Source organism: Plasmodium vivax, chromosome 6, assembly GCF_000002415.2.
Source record: "Plasmodium vivax chromosome 6, whole genome shotgun sequence".
In the NCBI taxonomy this organism is placed as follows: Eukaryota; Apicomplexa; class Aconoidasida; order Haemosporida; family Plasmodiidae; genus Plasmodium; species Plasmodium vivax.
The window spans coordinates 22,621-42,986 of NC_009911.1; the positions used below are offsets into that span (position 1 = coordinate 22,621).

Below are 20,366 nucleotides of genomic sequence, written 5' to 3' on the forward strand. Positions count from 1 at the left end.
CTCTACGACTTCTATGACGTCTACGATCTCTTTGACGTCTATGACTTCTATGACCTCTATGACCTTCATCATCTCCAGAACCATCATCGCCTCCATAACCATCATCGCCTCCATAACCATCATCGCCTCCATAACCATCATCGCCTCCATAACCATCATCGCCTCCATAACCATCATCGCCTCCATAACCATCATCGCCATCATAATCTTCGTAATAATTCTGCTCAGTCTCTCTTCTCCTTTTTCCCCTTTCATGTGATCCAGACCCCAACGAAGTAGACTAATGGATGAATAAAAAAAGAAAAAAACACATTATATATGTACCCCCTATTTACACAATTAAAGAAGTACGAACAATAAATATCGCCACATAATGCACATATTTTTGAACCAATTTTTTCTTACTTTGAAGAAAAAGAAAAGGAAGAGAAGCCCACAAATTATTGCAGCCCCCACAAGTGTATGACGAAAGGAATTCGATTTCAACATTTCAGATGCTGTCTCAGAAAAACCAGCGGGAGGGGTGACCACTCCAGGCAGTGTAGAAGGCGTATCACCAGTAACACGTGTCAGATCTGCACTCCCAGATGGACCCTGAGCTAATTGGGGCGCCCCTACACTAGGTATAGTTAATGCTCCTCCTGCTCTTGCTTGTGGTGCACTGGCTACACTTGTTGTTCTTCCTTGGCTTGACAAAGCTGTAGTACTCGTTGTACGTGCAGTGACTCCTGTGCCTACTGAACCGGGTGAACCTTTTAGACCTGTTTGTTCAGGTGAACCTCTTGCACCTGTTGGTCCCGCTGCAGCTCCTGTTCCACTGCTAACAGTTCTCGATGCAGCGGCAACCTGAAGTTTTGGATAAGGATCTTTTCCGTCTTTACAGTTTTGCAGCCCAGACAAGAGATCCTTTAGATTATGTTTATTACTACAAGGAAAATAATCAGGACCAGTACGAACAAAAAAAAAAGAAATACAATGGGCACTCTTATATGCTTCATATAATGACTTAAAACTCTCAAGATATTTTAAATACTTGGCACAGTTATCTTTATTTTTGGAATTACTAATATTGTAAATATTTTCAAGATTTTTAAAATAAATATACGAAATTTTTCTTTTTTTTAATTCATTCAAATCAACATCTTTTAATTTTGGTACAGTACAAGCATGTTTTAATTTTCCACCGCTAATCTCATTCCCTGCCTTAATAAGATCTTCATAAAAAGATACCTTATCAATTTTGGTCGTCGGTGGGCTATGAATTTTACCTATTTTATCATATAACCAATAAGGTAAATAACCACAATATTTATTAGATTCTTGTTGCGTACTCATTTCACGTATTTTTTCTAAATAATATACGAGATTACTACAAAGTTCTCTGGCTTTTGGATTTTTTTTACTGCCTCCATCGAACACAGTACACTTACTATCAAAATTTTTAGATTTTCCATCATTTGCAAAGAAATCTTTATATGTTTTATCAAGCTCTAAACTACTTATTGTTTCCTCCTGCAAATAACAATAAAGAAATTATTACGCAATTATTAATTCAACAGTTCTAATAACAGAATTATTTCCTTCTGTCCCAGTGGACAAATCAAATGAATAGGAAAGCACAAATAACGATTAAAAGATAAATGCAAATGTACCAATTGTTGCTCATTTGTCTTCGCCATCTTTTCTTTTGGAACATTTAAAGTTTATCAAATTGTACAATTTTCCCAGCAAGAAGTACTGCTATACGAAAGGTCAAGTTATGAAACCTTTGTTCATGTATTTAAGTAACCCCTTGTATTATTCTCAGGGCTTACGCAATTATTTATTCGCGCCTGCTATTATTTAAAAACACCTTCGAGTAGATTATATTATTCTACATATACGAAACAAAGTGCCGCTTATAATTCTCCCTGGGAAGGAATGAAAAAAACGGGAAAAGCTCAAAAAAGGTATAATAATAGCCAAATCAGCATAGTAACTTTAAAACGTTTAACTGTTGCACTTAAAATATTACATTTTTAATTTTTCCGTTTAAAGCTCTACTTAATAATTTTCGCGATTTTTTTACATAATTTGAACTTCTATTGGTATGAGGAGTATTTTTCCGGGATAATGTAACCCCGCCGCAATATCGGAAATTATTCTGCACCGCAGTTTTGGTGGTAATTTATTTCCTTTAAAATTATTCATGGCGGATGTAATCCTATGTATCCATTTGGCAACTCAAATTATGAAAAATGAAAAGGTAAAAAAATGGTTTATATGCTACATGATGAAAAAACCTCATTCGATAGCGTTAAAAAAAAACATATTATCTATCGGAGCATTCGCGTATTTATAATTGGGATGACTCAATAATTTCCCAAACGAGGCAGTTCTCTCCATCCCTATTTCTATTCACTTCAACATGCAATCGTTCAAATTTTTTTTTTATTGTACCTTTTTTTTAAACTCCCATTTACCCTAAAATAATGCCTTTTTCATACAATTCGTGAGATGCAAATATATTAATAAATATATGTTATGCTAAAATTTATGGCGTCATTTTTTTGCCAAAAGGTGTAAACTCTATCATTTCGAAAGGGTAAAAAAAAAAAAAAGTATAAGATAAATTTTTCTTCTTTTTAAGATGATAAAAATGCTGCTGCAAACATTGGAACACGTTCACGTAATTTAAATAATATTTACCTATTACATTATGAACCCGCTTTTAATCACATCCACAGTGTTAGTAGTAAAAAGCATATCGTTACTGGGGAGTTTTTATTTTACGAAGTAGCTCGATTAAATATATTTTATTATTTTCCCTTTACTGTCATCTCCATAACGCTTGGATAATGTTCTACTTAAAAGTTAAGGCAATAAAATGGGGGATGTCGAACGCCCCCCTTCAGGTGCATCACTGGGACGCTTCGTTTTGCGCAAATTTGAATAATCTTTATATCCCCTATTCAGTGTAATGTCATTATGACTGTCAGTCAACTCCTTTACCTCTCCACACTTGACATGTGTATTCATAAGAGGCACTACTACTTTATTGGTAAGGAGCAACTCCTTCGTTTTTAGTCATAAATTTACATAGCTGCTAATTTGAGCATTCGCCTGATTAGTTGCAGTTTACGCTAATCACTCGTTTACTTGCATCCACATTGTAGCAGTTGCGATGCTACTCTCCTCAAATTAACCCTTCGCTTTGGTAAAACTAGCGAACGTAGAGATAGCCTCTCAGCATAAGAGGCAAAACCCGTTTATATAATTCACTAGGCCATACTCATACGCTTAACTGCACTCAATAAGTTGCTACTCCTGCGGTATGTACCTCTGCTAAATAGGATGTACCTACAAATTGCTACGTTTATTTTCACACCTGGTTTTGATGTACATTTTGCACGTTCCCATTTTAAATGCCGAATTGTACGTGGGAAATAAGGTGGCGTCTTTCCATTTCGCGTTTGCTTTATTTTCACTAAAATGAGGAAATGCATATAATATATATGTGTACATGTAGCCATTTCGCTACATGACTAGGCAAATTACCACCTCCGAGCCATGTCTTAGTCACTCAAAAAGAATATGCCTCAACAGGAGGTCATTCCTAACTCCTGGAAAGGAAAATTAAAAATGCATCAGCTTTTTCCATTTCGAGGGATAATTCAATTTTGTCTTATGCTAACGCTAAGATGTTTGACGAATATTTATTTTTTCGCAAAGTTAATGCAGAGAAAAACTCTTTTTGTGTCAAGTGTTAAAAGAATGTACTTTCAGAAATGCATGCATTTTGTGGTTCACGTGATTGGTACATGCATTTACAGTGAATGTGTGCAATTCTTTACACCATCATTACTATTATTATTATTATCATTCTACTTATTTTTATTCAATGCATTACGAGGCCGTCACCCTGCTGCATGCATCTAACAGAATAAATCAAAAGGGTTTACCCTGATGCATTTTACGGATGCCACCTCGAAGACAAATTGTGACAAAATAAAAAAAGTCAAGACGGAGTGTCAATTTGACAAATATGCAAAAACACAATTTAATTATTTTCATCAAACCAGTCATTCATAAAGGAAAGATGCAAAACAAATGAGTAATCACCTCATTAATTTAAAAAAAAAAAAAAAACACAAAAACAAAAACAAATTTAAAGGAGATTATCATTACATGTTTACAAGAAAAAATAAAATTTAGCCAAAAATATTACATTCTCGAATAGAATTTAAAATATTTTTATGACACATTTTTGATTATTTTTCCTTTTCTTCGTCTAGCACTTATTGAACAAATTTGCCATAAGAAGTTGCGTAAAAAACTTCTTTACATTATTCCTACACGTAATTTTTTTACTACCCCTAGAAATAAAATACAAAGTCTTATGAAGCATGATAGGCTATACGTATTCTTTCCTTAGGGGGATCCTTCTGCCTAGAACTTGAAGAACGGCTCCTAGAATTTGAACTTGGACGTTGACTTTGACTTGAACGTGGACGTGAGCTTGAACGTGGACTTGGGCTTGAACGTGGACTTGGGCTTGAACGCGGACTTTGACTTGAACGTGGACTTTGACTTGGACGTTGACTTTGACTTGGACGTTGACTTGGGCTTGAACGTGAACGTGAGCTTGAACGTTGACGTGGGCTTCGACTTGGACTTGGGTCACGGGTTGGTCGATCTCGCACATTATCCCTCCTTTGAGGAGCTTCATAATATTCGCTCTGAACATTTTGCTCATATTCTATAGGCATTTCCATATACATATTTTTCTTTTTTGAGTTTCTGCCACCAATCCAGCTTCCGAAAGGGGTAAACTAAAAGGTGAAAGACGAAGGAAAATATGTGCAGAACATTGCAACTATGCTCTATCAAACAGTTTGTAACAGTGAACCTAATTTATGTATGCACACATTTTATAACTATTATATACCTTGTAATAAATAAAAAAAACGAAAACCATTCCTGCTAATAATACTGCTAAGGTAGCACCCCGGAACATAGGTGTTTTGAACATACTATCCCCTATTGTCTCAAAAAAAACGAGAGATTCGTCTGCATGAGAATCTGTTGCAGGAGACGTGGCAACAGTTTCTTCAGTACCTAAATTCTGAAGTTCTTTATCTGTAAAAACTTTAATTTTATCCAAGTCTTCCTTTTTTACACACTCTTTTGTTCCATTCTCATTTATTTTAATATAAATACAAGGTATTTTATTGAATTCTTCTTCATTGAGATAACTTCTGGCTGTTGGTGCAAATCTATATGTAAACGCGCGACTCTTTTGAGGTTCTTCAGTATACTCATCCTGTTCTTCCTTTATTAATTGTCCTAGGGGGCTGTATCCATGTATCGATGCCGGCATCACTGCAGTAATATTAGGTTGTGTGGCACCTCTCTCATTTTTATTTGAACCTTCAGGAAATGATTTCCTATAGACTACACTAGAACTTAGATTATCATAGTGTCCTTTTCCTTTGTTTTTTAATTCAGAAAAAAAAGCATCCTCTTCCTTTGTAGGTCTAAATATATGCTCAACATCCGGGTATCCTTTTCCAAAGTTATAACACGAAACCAATGCATATTTACTATTCTTAGCTGTATAATTCATAAGACATCTAACGTTTTGAATTCTCGATTTAGATTTGTCTTTTCTTTTATGCCATCCAAGTGGCACATCAGGGATGACAACATCAGTTCGAGTTGGTTGTATATGTTTTCCATATGCATCTACATATTTTTTATTTTCACCTATTTCTGCAGAGACATCTATACCATCTTTATCTGATTTTGAAGGAGGATTTTCTCCTTTTGGTTCTCCTAACTTTGATAAGAGCACCTCTGGATCATACTTTGGATTACATCTAAAATAATGATCACAAAGGTGATAATATTTAATGTTACAACAACCACTTTTTTTTTTTTTTTTATATAGATCCAAAATATGCTTCAAGTACCTTTTATAATTTTCATTTACATCCTCCTTCTTATCAATATTACTATCAATTTCATCAAAATTTAAAAAATATTCATATAGCTCTTTCTCGTCTTTCCAATCACCGAAATAGTCATTATAATAATCGTAGCATTCAAAATTTTCAGAACAATTTTTTTTAATGGAGTACTGCACCTTTTTTAGTTTTTCCGTAAGAAAAAATATTTCATTTTTCTTTTCACCAGTTTTAGGTATTTTTTTTATTTGTTCATACACCCAGTATTCCAGTAATATGCAGTAATTAATGGTTTTTTCCCCGTATTTATTGCAAAATATATCTTCCAAGTTCTTAGCAAATTTATTACAAATTTCACGAAATTCAGTATATCTTATTTTCCCATCTATTTCTATTTTACATACGTCATCATACTTATTGCCTCTATCATCTTCTTTATCGAAGTCTTCATATATTTTATGTGAAGCTAACCCTTTCAGTACACTATCCTAAAAATTATGTATTATAAACAAATCAGATAATTATATAAAATTATATTTTAAAGAATTATTTATTATTCTTTAAGACAATTTTAAAATTCAAATAAGTTATTAACAATGTTTTGTATAAAAAGTTAAAGTATACCCATTTATTGGTGGTTGGCGCCGTCGCTGCCTCTGGGTTTCCCATTCTATCTCAAAAAGTAGTTATTAAATAATAAAAATATTAGCTACAATAGCATTTCGATATATAAAAAATAAGTATATATAAGGTACTGTCTCATAAGGAGTAACTTTATACTGGTTTAAAAAATATATTTTTTTTCTGAAATATTTTTTAAACCTGGAACATCATTGAATCGTTGTAATAACATAAATATGGAACAAAATAATCAGTTGGAATTTTTATAAATTGTTATTCATGTTTGAACATAATTTTCCAAACAAAATGAACACCTTTTTGTAAAGTTATAATTTTGTAAATTTTTAAGATTTAAACATACTATATACTTTTCTACTAACAATGTATAGCACAACAAATTTCACCGGATTTGGGATTTTATGAGATTTAAATATATTGAGTCATTATTTTTTAAAATATAAGTAACCCTTTAACAAGTTTAATTATATTTAAGTATATATTTTTTTGCAAAAAAATGAATATGCTTGATTAAGTAAAAACTTCGTTTTGAAGTTCAAATGTGTAGCGACTTTTTTTATTCTTATTTTTTACTACCGGATTAGAGAAGCACTCATGCTGTTTTGTCACTTTAACAAAAGCGACTTACGAATTTGAAATTTAATAAAATGGCAGATAAATGTGTCAGATGAGTTTACAAATTCTGTGGGAAATAAACGAAACCGGGTTATACTTAAAATTATTACAATTAAAAAAGTTTGCAATTTTTTTTTTTGTTTACTTTGCATAAAATTTTCCAACATTATTATCTACCCATTAAGTGACATCCCTTATATCTGCTCCAGGGCGTTTCGCAGAAGGTAATAATAAAAAAGGCCTCACTCCATTTTTTTGCATTCCCACTACCATCTTTCAATCTGTATATTATTCTTTTACTAACTTTATTTTGTATATATATATGATTTACAAAATATATGAACACGTTGATCACTTCGTGTAGGTATATAAGCTCAACGGTTTTTCAAGCGGAAAAACTATTTTTCCAAACTGGAAAAGAAAATAATAATTCGTATTATGCTTTAACATTTATAACGATTTTTCGCTTTAAATTTCATTCGCAACATTTATTTTGTCTCCATTTTGGGTTTATACGATTGTATAGGAGAGCGTACCATGCATCCCCTTTTACAATTTTTCCCTGTGTTAGGTGATAGCTCGTTTTTCTCCCTCCATACTGTTAACAATTTTTTTCACTAATTCCATTACATTTTGGCAAAGTTAAAAATGGTGAAGAATAATTCGTACATTGTAATGACTATTATTACAATTGATAATGTTAACGTATTTTTTTTATTTTTTCCCATTTCGCTAGTAGTACAAATGGTATAATCTTATCCCTTTTAATTTGCCTAATAATTGCTTTAAATAATTTAGCATCTAAGACTAATAAAGCGGCATCACAGGCATAAATAAATATGCAATAACGATTAACTCATTTTTGCAACATCTCCATATTTTCACAAAAAAAAAAACTACATATCAGTACCCCACTTTCGTACAATACACTTCCCCCCAATTTGCATAACTACTACAACAGGTCAAGTGTCTAAAAAGGAATCGGTTCATTCATAAGGCACTAATTAACGGTTCATCTGTAACTACACTGGATGGTGTTCATTCGGTTGTGTTCCCCTTTTACCTTTATAATGAATAAAAAATTACCATTAATAATCCCCTCGCAATAAATTTCCTGTTTGAAAATCCACATATGTTTGAACTATAGCAAAAAAAAAAAAAAAAACCAAAAAATAAAGATAGAGATAACATTTGCAGTAGTGCATATTTTGCCAACATACTATTTTACGAGGTTATCACTTCTATGGCGTCTCCTAAATCATAATCGCATTTCCAGTTCCTTTTCAAAATAAGCAAATCGTATTGTAAAGCAAAATCCACTTGGCATAATCTACATTCTCATAATTCATCCTTTAGCGATGCAGAAGGAGCATAAATTTACGGTACATCTAAGGTAGAATACCACTGGAGAGCACCCCCATCGAAAAATAAATCTAAATCGTTTGGAGCAATAACGGCTCACGCGTATAAATAGTACATATCGAATTGCAAAGAAATGTATTCACTTCAATATGCCCCTTTTTTAACTTTCCCCAAAATGACTACTCAGTATGAACTTTCGCCTTAATGAAAACGCCTCTTATACCCCTGGTTTTATAATTCTTATGTAAGACCGACTTTATAAAGGTATATGAAACTTTTTATAACTGCCTTTTCCCTTTCGGTACATAAATTGCTAATTGAATCGTTACTTCGGGGTGGCTCAAGGTACGTTTAGCCTAAACAGCCATCATATTACCATTGCTAGTAGAAAATAAATTGGTCCCCTAGTCCATTCCCGAACGGAAATGAAAGACGGCTTTCCGAACATGGTTCTGTACATTTTTTGTTCCATTATATTCCTATTAATTGTTAATCTGCGTTTAGAAAAAGGGTTAACAGAGTGCTCATTTGTTCGGCCTAACGCCAGCTTATCAGTTTTAGCTAACCAGGAAATTTACCATAGCCGCAGACATAGTTGCCATATTTATAAATGAATATCCCCCCCATTTAAACTACACCTTACGACAGAAGTGTGAAACCTTTTTGCCATTCTTAGGGAAGAGAGTCATATATTTAACCTTTTATGCCTTTTTAAAAGATTCACTGTTTAGTAGCTCCTTCTAACAGTGAATTTAATTTAATTAAATTTTTTACTCGATTTTTATTATATCCCTTTTGAATGGCTGTTTATGGCCCCTATTAAAATGGCCTAATAAGATGTACAAATTTTCTGCCCCAAATGAACTTCGCAAAATTGTCTTACAGAAAAAATTAATTTTCCATTAGAACTTCCCCTGGCATAGTGACGAACCCGAAATGTTGCAATGAAAGAGACTTTCTACAATGACATCTTGTGAAGCCCCGTTTTATGGATCATCACGCCCCCTCAATATACCCAATCCGTTTTACATTATAAGCTCACAGGGGCGGGGTGTCACATGTCAAGTCTTAAACACCTAGTCCGTACGCATAACCTGTAACTAATTTAGTGCATACTTTAAACCATTTTCTCGTAGTAGAAAAGTCGAGGCGTTCGATGAATCCCCGCCGAAAGTTCCAATTATGCAAAAATGTAAAAATATGGAACGGGAACTATGTGAAACGGTTCATATTTTTCTGGCTAAATGGGAACAAAGCAACCCGATCTGTGCATTCAGTCCGCCATCCCGAATGCACTAATATAGATGTATGCATAATTGGACTAACTGCTGAGCGGAAACGCAGATAATTTTTTTTTTAACCATTTTTAGAAAAGCATAACAGTTGTTTACACCATGAGCGGTGCACCCATGGGTTTTTCTCCCCCACACAAACCTTTAAATGGTTAATTCCTTCATTTGGGAAAAAATCCAAATGGAAGGGGTACTTTTTCAAAGTGCTTTCCACATCACCTTTTTGAACACTCAGCAAGAAACAACGTTTTGGCTTTCCCTAAGTCGATGTTAAGGTAGGGCCAATTTTTTTGACAAATGGGGTCACCGCATTTGGGAGGAAACTTTACAACCGTGGGAAGCGACACTCTCCATGTTGTGCAGCGATTATGTACTACACAGTGAACACTCAAAAGGAGAGAAGAAAAATATTTCCAGTAGAAGCTTTTCACATCTACGATGGTAAGGATAATCCCATTTTGTGCTACATTCAATAACTTTAATGTTAATTTGTGCGTATTGCATAATAATGGTAGTACTAATAAATGTTAAGGGGACAAAATGGAGCACGCTATGTATAAACATACGAACCATGTTTTTTATTTTATATTTTATTTTTTTTTGTGGGGAAAATCCCCCTAAATTCGGAATATCTCAGTATAGGCAGTTCCCCATCGTACTTTTTACAGGTCAACTGACTGACCACAAAATTGCAACTATGCGTTCTTTTTTCCCATTCATCAGGAAGGTACTAAAAATAATTCCCTTTTTTTTTTATAAAGTAGCGCATAATATATTTTCCCCCCTTAGGGGATAACAACTGTGCTTATAAAACAAGATTCGATTCGATTGACACGTTTTCTAATTTGCAAAATGTACCATTCTAACATATAACAACGCACGGAAGAATATACGTACGCCATTTTTTGCTAATTAATTTTGCGCTAACTGATAAATTTTTACGTACTTTTTTTGACTACATATAAGCGATAAACTGAGTGATATTGCCCTTTTGAAGAGGCTAATAAGGATGCAAAACGTGAATATTTTTTCGTAGCAAAAAAATTATGAGAGAAATGAGGAAAATTAATGAAATAGGTGGCTTTTTATTTATGCTAATTATCCTTAAAGTATCAATTATTATTTTTTTCCAGGATCAAAAGTGGGATACTTTTTTTTTTTTTAATTTTACAAATGCATGTAATGCACAAAATAAAAGTACGTTTATTTTTACTTCCTCTTTTTTTTTATTTATATTATCCCCAATTTGGAAAAAGACCCCACATGGGGGGGCATATAAATTAAATAAAATAAAAAAAAAAGTATTTTTTTCTATAATTGCATCTACTCATAGCAATATGGTAAAAAATAAATACGTACCTTTTGTCAATTTAATTTGGAAAAAATAAGGAGTAAAGACACCGCGGTATTTTTTTTTATTTCAAATTTACATTGCGCGTTAAATTAATATCTAAATTAACTGCGCGAATTTACAAAAATATGCAAAAAATAATTTGTACAATTTATGCGTACTCACGTATATTATTTTGCCATTTTCAATCATCAGTAAATTTAGAAAAATTGTTCGTACATCGTGCATACAATTGCAACTTCGTGCCTTATTTTATTATGCGAGGGATCCCTATTGCAATAGCTCCACTTTGGCATAATTATTCCTTCTGCATTTTTTTTTTTTTTTTTTCTAGTAAAACTTTTCTAGATTATTTTATTTTTCAAATGGAATACAGTTTCTCAGTTTTTGCCTTAAGAACGTATTTCGTAAAAACACTTTTGCATACAAATTTGCGCGCACAACAAATAAGCACGAGTTAATTTGTAACTGGAAAAGATTGAAAAAGAAAAAAACAAAAAGCATTTCCAAGGGCGGAAAATGTATAATATATAATACGGCAACTGCTACTCCAAACTGTGGGTTACATATATATTTTTTTTTAATAAATTATTCGAATTTTTTTATTTCCGCTGTACGGCATATTAGGAGCATTTTCTCACAATTCACCATGGTAGAGAGAACCAACAGGATCACCTTTTCCAACATTGTTGCGATCACACTGTTAGTACTGGCCTCGAACTATTCCAATGAGGTACGCCGCTGCTTCTCGCTTGTGCATTTTTCCCCCTAACGCAACGCGCAGTTTTGCAAAAAAAGAAAAAAAAAAAAAAAAAAAAAAAAAATTCCAGTGTTGTTAACTCCCCCGCTGCGTAATCCACATAAAACTATTCCAACACTTACCCCCTTTCAGCCAAGCAACTATGACGTGCCACTGAACGAAGAAGCGAACTACCTAATGGGGAGCCATGCAGGTGCCAGAACGAGCAGACTATTAGGACACAGAGGAATGGACGCAGATCGTCGAAAAAGGCAAACTGGTTTTAAAAGTAAAACAAAGGATCTCATCGATATGGACGACAACGCGTATAGTGACACCAGCTCAGTTAATGAAAGCTTGGAATCATTTAGCTCCATCAGTACGTACGAAAGTTCTGATGCAAGCATGGACGATGTTAGTACTATGACTAGTGCTAGTGCGGATTCGTTGAACTCCATGGCGCCGTCAGAAGCGAGCTCATACCAGAGCAGCCACTTTTCAAGCGCGACTACACCCTCATTGAAGGACCGTTTTAACAAATTGAATAAAACTAATAATAGCCACACCATGACTGGTACCCGCACGCCCCAATTGAAAGATAGCTTTCGCAAAACCAACACATTTGACGATAGCAGCAGCACCATGTCCAGTCTCGACTCCCTAAGTTCCGAGGCGCCCTCACAAGCAAGTACCTACCAGAGCGGCAATTACTCCAGCGTGGATTCTTTAAATTCCGAGGCGCCCTCACAAGCCAGTACCTACGATAGCAGCAACTTCTCCAGCGTAGATTCCCTAAACTCCGTGGCGCCCTCACAAGCCAGTACCTACGATAGCAGCAACTTCTCCAGCGTGGATTCTTTAAACTCTGTGGCGCCCTCACAAGCCAGTACCTACGATAGCAGCAACTTCTCCAGCGTGGATTCTTTAAACTCTGTGGCGCCCTCAGAAGCAAGTACCTACCAGAGCAGCAATTTGTCCACCAGCACTAAACGTACATTGAAGGACCGCTTTAACAAATTGAAAAAAGGTAGCTCTAGTAAAAGCACCATGTCCAGTGTGGATTCCCTAAATTCAATAACTCCCTCAGAAGCGAGTAAATTCCAGAGCACAGATTTTTCCAGTGTGAATAAGCGCAAATTTACAGAACGCTTTAACAAATCTCGTAAACAGACCGATGGCAGCTCCGTGTCTACTCTGGACTCCCTAAGCACCATGGACACTTCAGATGGAAGCCTGTACGATGAAAGTAACCTGTCTAGTTTAAATTCTCTAAGAATGAAAAGAGACTTTAAAGGATATAATATGGATACTAGTACTGCCTCCAGTTTGAATTCCATAAGTATGCTGGACATTTCAGAGGATAACAAATTTAATAGTAGTGCTATGTCTAGCATTAACACATTAGGAATCATGGACGACTCGACTACTTCCCTGGACTACGAAAGTTCATACGATACAGACTATGATGGATCTGTTTATGACTCACGAAGAAAGTACAATAGAAGAGGTACATACGATTACGATGGTGATTACGAAAGTAGTTACTACAGTCGCGATACGGGATCTAGGCTCTCAGATTATGATGGTGATGAATCGTCCATATCATCACTTCCGCTAGTGAAGCAGTCCTACGATTTATGTCAGTTACCACCCAAAAGAAAAAAAACAGGAGTAACTGGACTTATTAAGAAAATAGATAAATCGTATGAGAAGCAATTTATGAAACTCCTTGCCAAAGATCACAGAAATACCAAAGCAGGGCAAAGCAAAACCTCTAGGAAGGCCAAGCTGTACGCCAAAATTCTTTCTCCTCTCATAGCTAGCGCTTCAGTTGTACTTGGCATGATGTGGCTTGGATATGCCACTCCGTTTATCTACGCTGGAGGTGCCTTATACCTAGTAGCCTCATCATACGTCTATAAGAAGTACAGAAAAAGTGTTAAAAAGCACAACAAGCAAGATGCCCTTGGCTTCCCAGAAAGAAGAGCCATCACTTTTTAAGCCCCAGGAAAAATCGAAAACAAAATAAAAATAAAATCTCACTATATATAACAAATCACCATTTTTAATATTCGTAAATATTTCCCCATCTCAAGAGCCTTTTTTGTCATCGTAAAAAAAAAAAAAAAATAGGTACCTATGTGACATGCCTTAACTCCTCATATGCATATAACTATATAATGGCAATTTTTGGCCCTTTTTTGTTTTCTCCTAAAAGAAGCAGCAATTATGCTATGGCATGATGATCCTCTTTATTTGCTGCAGTACCGCATTTGAGCCCCATCCGGTTTATTTCAGTTTTTAAATTTGCCTAGTTGTCTTGCCCAGTCGTGGGCTCCATTACAAATGATCACCTCCCCTTCGAATTCAGCAGTGCCTTCATCACGTTCATTATTAATATTTTTTTATTTTTGCCATTCTTATTATTAATATTATTCATATTTTATTCTTCTTCTTCTTCTTATTCTTCTTATTATTACTATCATTTTTATCTCTTTATTTTTTTAACGTCATGAAATAACGTGGAAGGCTCTTCCGTAAACGCGCACTGATTTGTTTACGTAAGCGGCCGCTTACCAGCTTCCTCCGATGAATTTAAATGTATGACTTTTTTTTCCCAGTTTTTTTTTTTTTTTTTATCAAATATGCGGTAAATTTTTATTTGTAAAGCTACTATTCAGCCTCGACTCTCTGTGTCCTACACTCTTCATCTGATCGCGCGTCCAGCGTAAAAAAGGAAATCCACACGGGCACGTATGTGTGCAATTAAACGCACATGCACACTACATTGATGCATTACATTATATACCCATCCGTATACGTTCATAAGCGCATATAGGCGAAACTTTAATTAGAACAAAATTCTATTGATAGAGCTTATCAGCAAATATGTAAAAGCGTTTTTGTATTTTATTCTTCTTTTTCTCTTTACATGCGTACGCGTTTTATTCTTCCCCCTGAGGGGGTGAATTTCCCGAGTGCTCATGTGATGACCCCCGTGTGGTGGATCACATAAATGTCAATGCCAAGCTGCTTATATCAAATCATAACTATGAGGGAGGTTATATACCCCCCTTGTGCGTTCCCTCGATTGTGCAAAGCTACACTTAGCTAATTTTTTATGCCTTTCCCTCCGACATTGTTCATTCCTACCATGTATAAGGGTGCTCCTCCATACCTTCGGTGTTGGAACGCCCTTTTCTCGTTCACCCTTCCTGAGAGCACTACATAAAGTCTCCTATCTGCTATCCATCCATCGGAGTGGACCTTCCAAACTCACCCATGGGAAGAGAGCCCAAACGGGCCATACACCATACAAACAATTCTTATGACTCAGTTTTTTTTTTTTTTCTTTTCTCATCTTCCGTGTGATGCTCCTCAAATGGTGGCAAAACTGCCTAATGGGTATACTTCTCCGCGCCGCTTCCACTTCCGTCAGAATTGCAGCATCGATAATTTGCCCCAAGGGGGGACTAACACAGCGTTAAAAATAGCTCCAACAGGTGGGCAAAGGGACGCAGAAAAGGGGAAAAACTTATTCGTGGGATGAAACCAAAAATGGGCTCTACCTCCCCCCAGTGGAGACACAACAAAAAAGGAAACAGTTCCGCTCGCCCCCAATTTGCACACCACAATTTGTGCTAAAAATGGGTGCAATCGTATAGGGGGAAAACTGCCTCTCCGTTGTGTGCAAATGTAAAGGTGGCTCGAAAGGGAGCAGCAAACCACGTTTGACTTCACACATATATGTATAGTAATACTATTAAGCCCATCCATTTTGAGGTCCCCTTATTAAGCGCAAATCAAGGGGGAAGCACAAAATTACATACAGCTGATGATAAATTCCCTTTTCCTTTCTCTGCACCACTGTTGACTGCTTATCTGGCAAGTTACACGGAGAGGCGCACAAAACGGAACCACTAATTTTAGAGCATCCGCAAATTGATGCACCCTATACGACATATCCTAGCCTAGTAAGGTGTTAGTCATCCCTCTATATAATATTATATATGTAAAGCAAAACGCGTAAAAGTAGTTTTTTTTTTAACAAGTGGGGAAATATGCGAGAGGGAGGAGTGTGGCTCTTTCCATGATAGCAATCAACCAGCCAGCACAGCCAATCGCACACAGCGGCTGTACAAGCCTGTCTAAACAGCTTAATGGACAGATCGCGAGGCAATTTCGCAAAAGTGCACACCTTTTATATACACCTAATGGTGAGGAGCTAATAAAACCCACTTCAAAAATATAAAGTATTTTTCACATATGGTTCGCTTGTTCCTCCTTGGGAACATAACAAGTTACTACTACCCTCTTCTACTTTGGAAGAATATTTTAAAGAAGGGGAATTAAAAAAAATAGGTAAAGTTAGAATGACGCATATAAAAAAAGATAAAAAAAAAAGTTTATTACATAGATAGATATGTAAAACTTCTAAAAAGTAAAGAGAGACCAAAAAAAACAAAAACAAAAAAAGAAGAAAAAAAATAAAAAAAGAAGAAAAAGACTCTCATCTCATCTCAATTGTTTGTTGAGAAAAATTAGGCAAAGGGATAAAAAATACGAAAACAAAATGAAGCAGAAACGGGTGGGCGAAACGGAACGAAAAAAAAAGGGTGAGCAAAGCGACGGGCGCTGAACTGGTCAGGTCGAAACGGGACGAAGCAAAGCGAAGCGAAGCAAAAAAAAGGGGGACGGGCCAAATGAACATCACAACGTGAAACGAAACAGGATCAAGCAAAAAATCACTAGCGAAAAAAGAAGAAAACGGTTGCGAGTTACGATGGTTGGGGGGGATGGTCGGTCAGGTCAGTCTGGCTCACACTCATAATACACAGTTGCACGGTTGGAATCTGCTCTACGGGTAAAAAATGCACAACATTACACTTTCCATTGCATTGTATTGCATGGCCTAATTTTGCGCACGAAATCGTTCGAACACTCTTTTATTAGGTACACACGTTTGTTTAGATAAAAGTGCCTGAATCGGCACAGGACACTAAAAAAAAGAAATATATAATATAGCGTATCTGTCTGTCGCCTTCTCGCTCTCGGCCGAAACAACACTTTTCTCATTGGTGTTGTATTTTACTACATATATCTCTAATCATTTCTGCTGTTTTTTTTTTTTTTTTTTCCTTTCGTTTTCCTTTTTTTTTTTTGCATTTTGTACGCTTCTCTTGTACAAATTAGATTGTTCATATATCAATATCTTCCTCTTGAAAATTATTTCTTATAAATTTTTCTTTGAATTCTTCCAAATTTTCGATACCGTATCTGAAGTTGACTGTGAACATGGGATCATCATACATTGTGTATTCATCATCATCATCTTCAATTAGTTTTAGCTCAGATAAATAGAATTTTTTGGGAAAATCTTTCAAATGTTCTCCCGTGCGTGCTGGTCTGCAAGGACCTGTATGTTTGCATTTATTCCAGAAGGTTTTTGTCTCTTTCATTATGGCTTCTGGTGATCCTGGTTTTATGATTTTTCTTCTTTTAATAGGTTTTTGTTTTCTAATTGGTGGTATTTCAGCATCTGATACTACCGTCTTATTAGCTTTTCGTTCTATGGGGGTTTCTATAAAATCTGCATATTCTGGATTGTCTGCAATCGATCCTTTTATAATTTTTATTTCTGCATCATTGTATTTATTTATATTTACTTGTTCGGCTAACGTTCTGCTGATTTGGTCATTTGCCCTTGCATCTCTGTTGCCTTGGGTCTAAAAAGGGGGCGAAGAAAGCCAATTGGGGCATAATAAAGTATATATATATGTATTATTCGTAATGGAGCACACATGTGGTAAACATGTTTATTGTATGCATCTATAATGGGGGGTCTGTCTGGCCTGCACGCGCACCAACAGTGTGATATGCAGATGATGGCGCAGGCGGGTCGACTTACATAGCTGCAGTTGCTCAGTATCCAGAACAACGCAGAGAAGGAAAATATTTTCATGAAAAAGAAAAAAACGTTCATTTTTTCCTTTGTCATTGTGTTTTTGTTTATAATGGCCATCTTGCTTAAAGTAAAAGTACTAAAACAGGGGTTACAATGTGATTGGTTTTCTGCGAGGGGGAGGGGGTGATTTTTCAAATTCAGATTAGTGTTCACCTTCACGTTCATGTATGCAACGTGAGCATATGTGCACGCGCGCGTAGGTATATAAAATGCATACAATATGCATATAATATGTTTACAATATGCATATAAAATGCATATAAAATGCATATAAAATGCATATAAAAGCCATATAAAAGGCATATAAAAGCCATATAAAAGGCATATAAAAGGCATATAAAAAGCACATAATATGCTTATTGTATGCATATGCTCTGTGCCTACTTTCTGTACTTAGGAATATACAGTCAGGTAAAGGTGACTTGGGAGATGATTTAAAAAAATAATTATTCTTAACTTTGTAAAAAATATTTTTATAAAAAAATATTTTTATTTTAAATTATTTTTAAAAAATAATATTTTATTTTAAATTATTTTTAAAAAAGAATATTTTATTTTTAATTATTTTTAAAAAATAATATTATATTTTAAATTATTTTTTATTTATTTTTATTTATTTTTTTTTTTTCAAATTTTTAATTTTTTTAAATTGCCAACTTAGCTCAGAAAAAGAGATAGAGTTATTTCGCGATACCATTTCACTGTTATTCAAAGCATGCAAAAGTAAAAATAATTCCGATGAAACAATACAACTTAGAGTTGTTCTGTTGTTTAGAAAAAATGTTCTTCTTCACTACAGAACGGGTGCCTCGATCGACCCGTTTGGAGTAGGGGATTTAAAGATACGCCGATTGATTAAGCAGAAAATCACTACATTGCCGTAGTTCTCAAAATAACGAAACGGTCCTCGCCTATTTTTTAATTTTGAATATCGGGGCATATAGGGCGACCTGAGCAGCATGCAGTAATACGATGCAGTACAATGCGGCATAATAAATACAGTAAAGTACAATGCGGCATAATGAATACAATAAAATACAATGCGGCATAATGAATACAATAAAATACAGTAAAGTAAAATACAATACCGTACTATACAGTACAGTAAAATACCGTGCAGTACAGTACAGTACCGCAAAATACAGAACAACACTTCGCCTCTTCACAAAACACCCCCTTGAAGCTCACGAACAGAGTTGTGCATGCCCCTTCACTCTAAACAAAATTTGCATTTTCTTTTCACGAAAGAGTAACATACATGCGCGATATTATTTTTGCATGGGTGCCTCGTCGGCATGACGCACGGCTGCTGTAAGGCATGTAATAATGACTCCCTTAGAACAAAGCAAAAAAAATACTCCCATCTTCTAAAATTGCGAGTGCACAAACGAATATTTCGTTTTTCTAGAAAAAATAATCATCTGCATAATCAGCAGAATGAATACGTTTCGCAAAATGGTAAAATGAAGCGACTGTTCATTCCTTTTCGCTTAAGAAATGGTGCTACGGTGAGAAGTGCTCCTCTGCCATAAACCAAATGAGTAAGTTAAGTGCCTTTTTCTTTCCTATTCTGAGGGGCGCTCCTTCCGGCGGATTACCCCACAGAGCAAAAGGGGTGGCATTCTTTACATGCCATAATTATTATACTACACTGTATTGTACTGTATTCATTGCATACATTGTTATAACCCGCGAAACGCATAATGAAGTTCGCGCCAAGCAGGTTGTGCTGTTTAATAATAAAATATATATATATATATATATATACCTACGTGAAAAAAAAAAAAAAAAAGTAAAAATGGCCACTCCCTCGCTAATATAGTAAACAATTTTGCAAAACTCGCATTAGAACAAAACGGGTATGCAAAGATGACTCCTCTTCTTTTTTCTAATTACGTAGAATAGATCCCCACCCAGGGGATACCCTCCAAATGCGCGATGGTGGCAATTCTGTCAAGTTCGTCCCACGCTGGGGAGGGTTCAACTCTAAAACGTGTTCCATAAGTGAAAGAAAAAATAAAAAAACGAACCTCTTCGCTAACTCGACTAAGTCCTAACTCACTTTTGCCACTTCTGATGAGCAATCTGGACAATCGCCAATGCGATGTTTTCCTCCTCAACATAAAAATAAATTGGGAAAGTTTTCACTAAAGCAGGTAGAAGCGGGTTGCGCACGAGTAAAGCGTCACCGCCCTGCATCGCTCGCCTTTATTTAATTAGCTACACGCTTGGCCTACTTGCTCTACCCCTCTGTGGAGAGACAATCGCGCCCCCCACTTTGCAGTGCAAACGAGTTATAGGCAAGCTAGCACCCCATTCGACACTGCTTCGCTCCTAATGCAAATAAAACTGAGTAGCGCACAGGGCGGGAGTTCCTCATCGCAACTTTTGCACCAAGCAGACTTACTTGAGTGACTTGTAAATCATTTAAAAAGGAAAACCTGCTCGGTTGTAAATC

General features: G+C 35.5%; 4 protein-coding genes across 4 annotated transcripts, besides 12 other annotated features; 1 reads left to right on the forward strand and 3 right to left on the reverse strand.

The window, feature by feature from the left end:
* The first annotated feature begins 70 nt into the window (after positions 1 to 70).
* Positions 71 to 224: a microsatellite.
* Positions 225 to 755: 531 nt separating this feature from the next.
* Positions 756 to 1,679, reverse strand: PVX_001640 (hypothetical protein; the record flags this gene model as incomplete). Its single annotated transcript, XM_001612637.1, has 3 exons — positions 756 to 906; positions 1,007 to 1,512; positions 1,653 to 1,679. The coding sequence occupies 3 exons, from the start codon at positions 1,677 to 1,679 to the stop codon at positions 756 to 758; spliced, it is 684 nt and encodes a 227-aa protein (XP_001612687.1).
* Positions 1,680 to 3,843: 2,164 nt separating this feature from the next.
* Positions 3,844 to 3,885: a microsatellite.
* Positions 3,886 to 4,120: 235 nt separating this feature from the next.
* Positions 4,121 to 4,153: a microsatellite.
* A 735-nt stretch (positions 4,154 to 4,888) lies between these two features.
* Positions 4,889 to 6,614, reverse strand: PVX_001645 (variable surface protein Vir12-related; the record flags this gene model as incomplete). Its single annotated transcript, XM_001612638.1, has 2 exons — positions 4,889 to 6,433; positions 6,570 to 6,614. 2 exons carry the CDS (start codon positions 6,612 to 6,614, stop codon positions 4,889 to 4,891), a joined length of 1,590 nt encoding a protein of 529 aa, XP_001612688.1.
* A 4,922-nt stretch (positions 6,615 to 11,536) lies between these two features.
* Positions 11,537 to 14,056, forward strand: PVX_001650 (Pv-fam-d protein). Its single transcript, XM_001612639.1, has 2 exons — positions 11,537 to 11,937; positions 12,097 to 14,056. The coding sequence occupies exons 1-2, from the start codon at positions 11,854 to 11,856 to the stop codon at positions 13,942 to 13,944; spliced, it is 1,932 nt and encodes a 643-aa protein (XP_001612689.1). The 5' UTR covers positions 11,537 to 11,853; the 3' UTR covers positions 13,945 to 14,056.
* Positions 12,004 to 12,037: a microsatellite.
* Positions 14,057 to 14,340: 284 nt separating the features above from the next.
* Positions 14,341 to 14,398: a microsatellite.
* Positions 14,399 to 14,424: a microsatellite.
* Positions 14,425 to 14,444: a microsatellite.
* A 1,963-nt stretch (positions 14,445 to 16,407) lies between these two features.
* Positions 16,408 to 16,458: a microsatellite.
* Positions 16,459 to 16,603: 145 nt separating this feature from the next.
* Positions 16,604 to 16,637: a microsatellite.
* A 435-nt stretch (positions 16,638 to 17,072) lies between these two features.
* Positions 17,073 to 17,115: a microsatellite.
* Positions 17,116 to 17,141: 26 nt separating this feature from the next.
* Positions 17,142 to 17,965, reverse strand: PVX_001655 (hypothetical protein; the record flags this gene model as incomplete). The annotated part of the gene is made up of 2 exons (XM_001612640.1): positions 17,142 to 17,669; positions 17,852 to 17,965. The coding sequence occupies 2 exons, from the start codon at positions 17,963 to 17,965 to the stop codon at positions 17,142 to 17,144; spliced, it is 642 nt and encodes a 213-aa protein (XP_001612690.1).
* A 928-nt stretch (positions 17,966 to 18,893) lies between these two features.
* Positions 18,894 to 19,067: a microsatellite.
* Positions 19,068 to 19,662: 595 nt separating this feature from the next.
* Positions 19,663 to 19,685: a microsatellite.
* Positions 19,686 to 20,366: the final 681 nt, after the last annotated feature.